This window comes from Ylistrum balloti, unplaced genomic scaffold, assembly GCF_031769215.1.
Source record: "Ylistrum balloti isolate Yb309-2 unplaced genomic scaffold, AGI_CSIRO_Ybal_v1 Utg369582, whole genome shotgun sequence".
Taxonomy (NCBI): domain Eukaryota; kingdom Metazoa; phylum Mollusca; class Bivalvia; order Pectinida; family Pectinidae; genus Ylistrum; species Ylistrum balloti.
This window is the reverse complement of record NW_026781872.1, coordinates 577698-588353: the sequence shown is the minus strand read 5'-3', so window position 1 is coordinate 588353 and position 10656 is coordinate 577698. Positions and strand designations below refer to the sequence as shown.

General features: G+C 37.0%; 1 protein-coding gene across 1 annotated transcript; it reads left to right on the top strand.

Annotated features, from left to right (window-relative positions):
* Positions 1–8178: 8178 nt before the first annotated feature.
* On the top strand, positions 8179–9882 carry LOC132543547 (uncharacterized). The gene has a single exon (XM_060207067.1). It carries the CDS (start codon positions 8179–8181, stop codon positions 9880–9882), a length of 1704 nt encoding a protein of 567 aa, XP_060063050.1.
* The last annotated feature ends 774 nt before the right edge of the window (positions 9883–10656 follow it).

Sequence of the window (10656 nt, the reverse complement as noted above, 5' to 3'; positions counted from 1 at the left end):
GAAGTTTATTACAAAGGTAAATAGTCAATGTCGTGTGTTTGTTAATACGACTCCTAATTAAAGGTATCTTGTTCAGACTTCTCTAGAACTTAAGAACCTTTCAAAGAAAGTATAATGAAATGATGTTGACCATATGCAGATAAGCTTTTTTCTTGGATGTTTGGTTGCCTTGGTAACCGGGTCACTACAAATATGTTTTTGTGTAGTGGCAAATAGCTTTCATGATATATGAGCAGGAGATGGAGCATGACGAGGGCGTTGCACTCCTAGTAAAACAACTGATTTGCATACTATTTGCATCCGCCGGGAAGGGAGGGTTTTGGTTATCCTTAAGATGATAGTTCTAGTTTCCTCTAACTGCTGTTTAGATGGACCACTGTTTTCATTACTGTTTGATTTATTGCTGGTTTTTATTAATTAAGTATATTGCTGTTTTATTTATCATTTTTGATAGTGTTTTTATTTATCGATTTCACTTTCCCAAAATATAATTATCCAATGTAATGTCAACATTTAAGAATTTATGTCTTTACAGACACGCCTACTCAGCAATGGACCCTGATTTACGAGACAGATGATACCGGCGATGTGGTTTCTGGAACGGAGAACAACCTGAGAAAAGCCATCCAATCAGTTTCCGTCTTACAAGTATATGTGCCTTCCTGGAATGAGACCTTCATCATTGATACGACAGTGGTCGACGGCGACAATCATTCTTGCTCGCAGTCTCTGTTCCAATTGACCAAGCAGACGTGGAACACGTTCTCCGAGGACGCAATAATTAAGTTTTACATTTTTTGTAGATCCGGGTATTACTACACCAGCCAACATCACCTTGGCGATGATTCCCGACCTAACAATCCATATCAGTTTGGAACCGTTGGAACGAAATGGTTCACAAGGTAAGGATTCTTGTTACAAATTTTTCAATAACCCATTTTGAGTTGTTATCTGTTATTCCTGGGAAAATCAAATTTTCTAAACAAGTGACCATATTTTCTACATTTTTTCCCAGGAATTGGTGTCAACATCAGGAAAGGTATCCTATTTACTGCAACGATGAGACAGGTAAGCAATCCTGTGGGTCATTTACTAAACTACATTCAGCTCTACTTCACGGCTCTGAAGTGCGCATCAACATTATCAATGAAGCAGTTTCGCATATTCTAGACCAGGTCATCATCAAAGACACTGTGATCAGTGCACAGATGTTACGGTGGATCGGAGGCGGTGTAGGAATGAAAATTGACCATGAGCCTGCCTTGACTAACGCAGTTTGGAGCTATAATATTTTAAACACACACGGAAATTGCCATAAAGTGGAATGGTACGTTGGAACAGACATCTCAAAATCTTTCGAGGAAAACCAGAAAAAATTGCATTGGTATGCAGATACTTGCTGGCAATCTGTCTATTCGCATGACAAGAATGGCATTCCTTTGGACGGCTCCATCCAAAGACTACGTGCTAGTGTTCTTGCTGGCAAAAGGATTCGCTTGGTTACAAACGTGGCAGTAGAACCGGACATAATAATTACAGAGACTAATGGACAAGTAGTTGCACAACTGCTCAGTCAGATATCTGTTACAGGTAAGACTTATTTTCAAAAGAATCCTTACTGGTTTTGGCAAATGTTTTCTTCGACGGGCTTTCAATATATTATGAGAATTCATCTTGGTTCAGCCAAAGCGATGAATACTGACAACAGAGCAGCCATGGTTAAATGGTATGCCGATTCACGTCCATGGAGGCAGCTTTTAACAATATCAGCATCTGGGATCGTCACCATGGGAACGAAGGGTGAACTGTATCGGTCATTGAAATCGGGTGGCATGTTACGAATAGTGGTAACCTTTCTGAATGGAACAGCTATTGCATTTACACCTAGTAACACCCACTTTTATCGGGAGGAAGTATCAGCACAGTTTATTAGATATGTCGGACATGTGACGAAAGCAGGATCCTCAAAGAGAATATTTTCAAATCCTCCGTATTGGAACTTGATTCTGGTCACAACTGAGGGAAAGCTGACATCGTCTTTGCGGTTTGTTGGAAGTCATAAACAGATATCTACCAGTACTATTAATGTAACAAGTGCATGGTTTGTAAACTGAATTCTAATCCATTTTAGATTGTAAACAGGATTAGATAATGTCATTTATTTGAATAATTGTCAAATGTTGCAGAAAAGTAAAATTTGTACCACCATACAATGCATGGTTTGAAAATCCAAAAACATACACAATACTTTTACAATATGAACTGCAATATAATTAATGAATTCTACTATATTTCTTTGATATCATATTCTAGAGCCGATATGGTCTAGTGTTTTTCTTAAATGTCATATTCTAGAACCGATATTGTGCAGTTTGTCTCTTCAATGTCATATTCTAGATAAGATATTGTGCAGTCTTTTTCTTTAATGTCATATTCTATAACTGATATTGTCTAGTCTTTTTCTTAAATGTCATATTCTATAGCTAATATTATCTAGTCTTTTTCTTAAATGTCATATTCTAGAAGTGATATGATCTAATCTGTTTCTTAAGTGTCATATTCTAGAGCCGATATTGTCTAGTCTGTTTCAAAATTTGTCATATTCTTGAACTGATATGATCTAGTCTGTTTATTAAATGTCATATTCTAAATTCGATATTGTGCAGTCTTTTTCTTAAATGTCATATTCTAGAACTTATATGGTCTAGTGTGTCTCTTAAATGTCATATTCTAGATATGATATTGTAGAGTCTTTTTCTTAAATGTCATATTCTAGAACCAATATAGTATAGTCTGTTTCCTTAATGTCATATTCTAGAGTCGATATTGTGCAGTCTTTTTCTTAAATGTCATAGTCTAAAGACATTATGGTCTAGTCTGTTTCTTAAATGTCATATTCTAGAGCCGATATGGTCTAGTCTGTTTCTAAAATGTCATATTCAAGGGCAAATATTGTATAGTCTGTTTCTTAAATGTCATATTCCAGAACTTATATGGTCTAGTGTGTCTCTTAAATGTCATATTCTAGAACTGATATTGTGTAGTGTGTTTCTTAAATGTCATATTCCAGAACTGATATTGTGCAGTTTGTCTCTTTAATGTCATATTCTAGAACCGATATTGTCTAGATTTTTTCTTTAATGTCATATTGTAGAGACGATATGGTCTAGTCTTTATCTGAAATGTCATATTCTAGGTCTGATATGGTCAAGTCATTTTCTTAAATGTCATATTCCAGAGCCGATATTGTGTAGTCTTTTTTAAAATATCGTATTCTAGATCCGATATTGTGTTATCTTTTTCTAAAATGTCATATTCTAGAGCCAATATTGTGAAGTCTGTTTCTAAAATGTCATATTCTAGATCCGATATGGTCTTGTCTGTTTCTTAAATGTCAGATCCGATAATGTGTTATTTTTTTCTAAAATGTCATATTCTAGAATTGATATTATCTCGTCTGTTTCTTAAATGTCATATTCTAGAATTGATATTATCTAGTCTGTTTCTTAAATGTCATATTCTAGGGCCGATATTGTACAGTCTTTTCATTAAATGTCATATTTTAGAGCCGATATGGTCTTGTCTGTTTCTTAAATGTCATATTCTAGAACTGATATTGTGTAGTCTGTTTCTTAAATTTCATATTCTAGGGCCGATATTGTGTAGTCTGTTTCTTAAATTTCATATTCTAGAACACGCACGATACAGTATCATGCACACAAACACACGATACAGTATCATGCACACACACGTACGATACAGTATCATGCACACAAACACACGATACAGTATCATGCACACACACGTACGATACAGTATCATGCGCACACACGCACGATACAGTATCACGCGCACACACACGCACGATGCAGTATTATGCACACACATGCACGATACAGTATAGTGCACCCCCCACACGCACGATACAGTAGCATGCACACACAAACACACACGACACAGCATCATGCACACATACGCACGATACAGTATTATGCACACAGGTACGATACAGTATCATGCGCACAAACGCACGATAGAATATCATGCACCCACATGCACAATACAGTATCATGCACACACACGCACAATACAGTATCATGCACACACACGCACTATACAGTATCATGCACACACACGTTCGATAGAGTATCATGCGCACGATACAGTATTGTGCGCACAACTGTGCGATAGGATCGCACATTTTGTGCGGTTTGGTAAAAATGGTTGGCTTATATTACGGATTGTAAATTAAACGGAAAATTCGTGCAGTTGTTACTAACTAGCGATCACATGAACATTAAAATTGATCGGTGATTATAAGAGTAATTTTTAATTCAACAGTTTTCGAAATAACACTGGACCTGCATTAATCAGTCTTATCGTATTATAGTTTCACATCTCAGAAAGTGGTGAGTCGTGGTGCATCGGGCAACAAAACGTTTACCGGTATACGGGTATATACGTGACAGGTTCTGGTCCGTCCGGCTGGGTCGCCCGTTTAAAAACACAACACGTAAGGTTTACCTGAGCATATACTTTTTTGTTTACAAAATAACTGACAGTAATACAGAATAATGAAAATTAAATTTCCTTTCTGACGGTATGAGATTTTAAATGATTCATTGCTGTGACACATGAACATTTAATGTTTACATATATAATGTGTTTCTGTACACTAAGGCTGGTCACGTGTGGCTCTTTGTAAACAAAACACTAAAAGTTACGCGTGTATCTAGCTATTCAGTGTGTATCTGATATTTCTAGTGTCCAATCTACTTAGTTGTACTCTTACATATTTAGAAAATAAATAAACTCTACCAAACACTTATTTATAAGTCATTTCTAAATTTGTATTAACCATGATAGAATCGCACATTTTTTGCGACAGAAACGCACGTGCATACAAAGGTGCGATAGCTTTATTTTGTCCAATTTTCCTATCATGCGCACATCGTGTAACGTTGTGCGATCCCACAACTGGAACCTGTGAAAATAGTATAAAAAAGTATCGTCATGGAAGCAAAAAATAACCTTCCAATAAAATAATGAATTATTCATACCCGATTGAGGACATTAGAATAATGAATTATTTGTAATCGACTCAGGACATTAAAATAACGAATTATTTGTACCCGACTCAGGACATTCAAATATTGAATTATTTGTAACCGATTGAGCACATCAAAATAATGAATTATTTGTACCCGACTCGGGACATTAAAATAACGAATTATTTGTACCCGACTTAGGGCATTAAAATAATGAATTATTTGTACCCGATTGAGGACATTAAAATAACGAATTATTTGTACCCGACTAAGGACATTAAAATAATGAATTATTTGTACCCGATTGAGCCCATTAAAATAATGAATTATTTGTACCCGACTAAGGACATTAAAATAACGAATTATTTGTACCCGACCCAGGACATTAAAATAATTAATTATTTGTACTCGATTGAGCACATTGAAATAACGAATTATTTGTACCCGTCTAAGGACATTAAAATAATTAATTATTTGTACTCGATTGAGCACATTGAAATAACGAATTATTTGTACCCGACTTAAGACATTAAAATAACGAATTATTTGTACCAGACTCAGGACATTGAAATCGATTTCTTGCATCGATTCATATATATATGATGCGGATCTCTCACTATTTTGATTCGTGGGTCGGCAAATATTTCTCTATACATGAGCAATGCATTTTCGGTAAGATTTATGGCGACAAATTCGAATTCCATCTGTGTGAAAGGTCAGATACAATACTATGTACTAAGGACATTAAAATAACGGTCATCTGACTGCCAAATTTTTCGGCAAGGGAGAACGGTTATTTTTCCTACCTTGAATGAAATTTTACTAAAAGGCTGTTTTCAATGATGCAGATGGTAACTGTAACAAGTGTTACGTATTTTTTAACAGTAAATATGGAGCTCAATCCTACTAAAGAAGTTTGAAATAGATGTTGCACAGGAAAACCATGATTGCCAACTATGTTACAAAATGGCTTCCCTGGCTGCCGTATCAAAGTTTTGACAAGGTCGAAATATAACAATACTTTGTTGGCTACCTTCCCTTAACATTCCCGACACTTTTAGCTCAATGGCACCCGTGGAACTGGAGAAAAAGTGTACAGTATGTTTTTCAAATGGCCTCCATGGCGGCCGTCTTGGATTCAGACATGCCCGAAAAATAGCAAAACTTCATCAGGACCATCTCAGGATCATTTCATGGAAGTTGGAGCTCAATGCCATTGGTGAAACTTGAGAAGAAGTTTGAAATATCAAAGGTTTACGCACGGCAGACGACGAACGGCGGACGGACAAAGCACGATGACAATAGGTCATCATGACCATTCGGGTCAGATGACCTAAAATGGGCTTAAACATATCCAACAATTGAAAATAAAATATTCTACTGAAATGTGATTACAAACAATGCATGAAAAATGACATCCCCATTTTGTCATACACTAATCTAGTCTATATTTTTGAGTGACGTTTTTCTTTTTTTCAATCCAATTTTATTTTCAAAAGCCTTGTGACTTTGTGAAATTAGGTGATATACCTACATGTTATGTGCAGACACAATGCACACGTTACAAACGTCAACAAAACATCACAAACTATATAGTAGTAAATTAAAAGCTGGTGATGATATTGTATCGCTGGTGACCACTGAAGTACAAGTTGTCTGACAGATTTACAATGTTATCTGGTAAGAACACAAAACGACCGATACTTTACTAAAACACGATACGCTACTGTAAACAGGCCGCCGAGAAGTGGCGACGGGTAAAACATCAACAAAAAAAATATAAATTTTCAGTTCTAGTGACCTCATTTTGTAACAGGTATTTACATATACCTGTAGAACGTTTACACTTGACTAGAGAGAAGTTTTACTGACTAGGTAGACAGATGGATCTACTTAAGACTCACAGAAAGGTACTCTGGATGGCATGGAGTTCACAACACAACAGGTATGAAGTTATTGTTTTAGGAGTTTGTTACATATGACTAACCTTACATTAAATGATGTCGTTTTTATATAAATTTATTGTATTGCCCACACCCAAAGTTGATTGTATATTGACGAGTGATAATGTATAAGATTCACTAAACACTAAAGGGACTAAATGGTTATTTTTCCATAAGTTTGATTTCGGCCAAGCGTTGAAATACTTACAATTAGACAATTCACAAAACTATAGCACTTTTTGAGGAAAAAATGATAACGATTATCAACTTTAAACTAAAACTGTCGACACTCGCTGTTCGATCGGAGATAGCCGAGTTCATCACGTGACCTAACGGAACCTTGTTTTAACCCGCCGCTTTAATATAATTTGGAAATTTTCCCGCATCGTGCATGCACAAAGACATTGTTTACACTCACCGAACGATAATGCTATGAATTACATATCTAACCATTTAGTCCCGTTAATGATCGCGAGATAACTAAACATTTGAAGGGAAATGGATACAAATTTTGTGGAAAGTATGATATGATTTTAGTTTTGATATTATTTTGATATTCAGGGCCCAAGTAATACCACTGATAAGGTCTTCAGTGATTTGCGTTAAAGTAATTTAACTCTAAATTTGTATTATGATATGACATGGACTTATGTTTTTTTCCAGTTTTTAGTTATAAACCCCATTTTATATATGTTAGTGCATATTCGAAGAGTATTATCAAGGCTCTCTAAACTCTATTATGGTCTGTCACTACTTCATTAACAATTTAAACATTGCAGCCTTTTGAGTGGTGTAAAATGAACTAAATTTGTCATGATTATACATCCTGGGTCCACAGTTGTTTCCGACTATTTTGGTATGGTTTCACTGATATATTTAATGATGGGTTAGGTGACATTGAGTTAACGGCGAATTTAACTCTTATTTTAACAGAACCAGACCAGGTTGCATTACCTTCCATTGAAGAAATATCACATCTTATGGACTTGAAGACATGAAAGTACATTCAACATCATGTTACCAGAAATGGGAACGAATATATGTTACCATAAACACTGAACAGTATGGATGATTGAAAGAAACATTTCCCTTCAATTATTTCATCGTTAAAACAGAAATATCTAATCATGAATGTTAGGATATGTCTCTAACCTTGCTGATCATTGGCGAACAATCACAGGGTTAACATGTCTCTCTGTAAAGGACAGATAGTAGTTCGAGGTCAAGGTCACAATACGTGTGTGTATCACAGACAGTTTGTTCTAGAATGGTTCTGTAAAACGTGTTGTCACGTAATATGTGCGAGATGTATTTCAACTACTCACAGCGGTCACGTGTTTATCCAGCTGAGTGAGGAAACGCCAAAACATCACTCCAAAATTAAAGCATTTGTCAATGATACAGAGAAAAACACACTTGTTCAACTTCAACAAGAAATAAAGTCTACTGAACATGATCTACAAAAACATTTGAGTCATTTCGAAACAGTAGCAGCAAAAGTGCAAGAACAAGGAGAAAGGCTTAAAGAGGAGATCGATGTTCTGATATCACAAGCACTCTCTCAGTTGAAGCATGTGGAAGAGGACAATACCAGACTAATCCTTAAGTACCGGATAGAACTTGAGACTAAGCTTGAAACATTAAAACAACAAACCGAAGAGTGTAAGAAATCTCTCCAGAGTGGCACAGATATTATGTTGTTTGATATCGCTTGTGGACTCCAAAATCACAACACAAAACCAGCCAAGCCTTGTCTAGGTGACGCAAGTTTCTACCCTACCTTAAGTTTAAATAAATTCCTGCTGCAAGCAATGGGTAAGCTGGTCGTAACGTCACCTCAACAGTCTCAAGAGAAAGCCTCAGAAGGATTAGTTACTCTAGGTATGCCCGGTATTAAACTGTCGTCAAAGGAAATTCAGACGGATGTTGGCTCCGGAGATCGATGGGCGATTTCGCAATTTCCCAAGGTAGAAAGACGTGGTAAAATCTTCGTTTTTAAAGGAAATCTTGAAAGTGAGGAATTTCCCGAGGACTTGAGAACTGCACTAGGTCCTCCAATAGCAGATATTAGTAAAGATTGTCAAGAGGCCAAGGTTTTAATGAAGTGGAAGTCACCGTGTGACATAACATCTATCTGTCCAGCTAGTGGGTGCGGTATGTGGACCTCTGACAATAGCACAACTGTCACATTGATGAGTAACCAAGGAAGGATAGAGAAACAGATAGAAAATCCAGCAAGTGTTAGAGACATCAGTACATCTCCTACTACACACACTCTCTGGGCATGTTCTCATACGGACAACAGCGTCACAGAGCTGGAGTGTGGTGCTCTAATCTGTAGGTTCAAGACATCGGATATCCCCAAATGCATATGTGTAACAAAAGATGACCACGTCCTTGTCGGAATGAAGAATAAAATAGTGAAATACGAACGTGGAGGAGAAACAATAGACACAGTCACCACAACACAGTACGGAAAACCATTAGTGTGTACACCTTGGAAGATATCACAATGTCCTGACAGTGAGAATGTGGCTGTAGTTGACGGCGACAAGGTAATAGATGGCGGGAAGGACCAACCACATATCGCTGTGATGAACAAACACCTACAGCTGATATATCGATACGGACGACCACAACACAACGACATGACTGCAAGAAGGCCATTTGATCCATTTGATGTAGCATACGATAGCCTAGGACAGATAATCATTGCTGACCGCGTCAACCACTCAATACATCTTCTAAGTGGTACAGGAAAATATCTTAGGCGTCTCCACCAGGACATAGGCGCAGCATGGTTTGTAAGTCTGGACAGGGAAGGAGTCCTGTGGGCAGTGGTTAGCTTTGGTGGGAAACAAGTCAACCGAATACACTACACCAGTAAATAAATCGACGATTCCCGAGATGTATGAGAAATTCATTCTCTACCGATGACTATTCCCGCGAAGTAGAAGTTCCTTCTCTACCGATGACTATTACCACGATGTACGAGAAATTCCTTCTCTACCGATGACTATTCCTGTGATGTATGAGAAATTCCTTCTCTACCGATGACTTTTCCCCCCGAGATGTATGAGAAATTCCTTCTCTACCGATCACTATTCTTGTGATGTACGAGAAATTCATTCTCTACCAATGACTATTCCCGAGATGTATGAGAAATTCCTTCTCTGCCGATGACTATTCCCGAGATGTATGAGAAATTCCTTCTCTACCGATGACTATTCCCGAGATGTATGAGAAATTCATTCTCTACCGATGACTATTCCTGTGATGTATGAGAAATTCCTTCTCTACCGATGACTATTCCCGAGATGTATGAGAAATTCCTTCTCTACCGATGACTATTCCCGAGATGTATGAGAAATTCCTTCTCTGCCGATGACTATTCCCGAAATTCATTCTCTGCCGATGACTATTCCCGAGATGTATGAGAAATTCATTCTCTACCGATGACTATTCCTGTGATGTATGAGAAATTCCTTCTCTACCGATGACTATTCCCGAGATGTATGAGAAATTCATTCTCTGCCGATGACTATTCCCGAGATGTATGAGAAATTCATTCTCTACCGATGACTATTCCTGTGTTGTATGAGAAATTCCTTCTCTATCGATGATTATTCCTATGATGTAAAGGAAATCTTTACCGATGAAATACC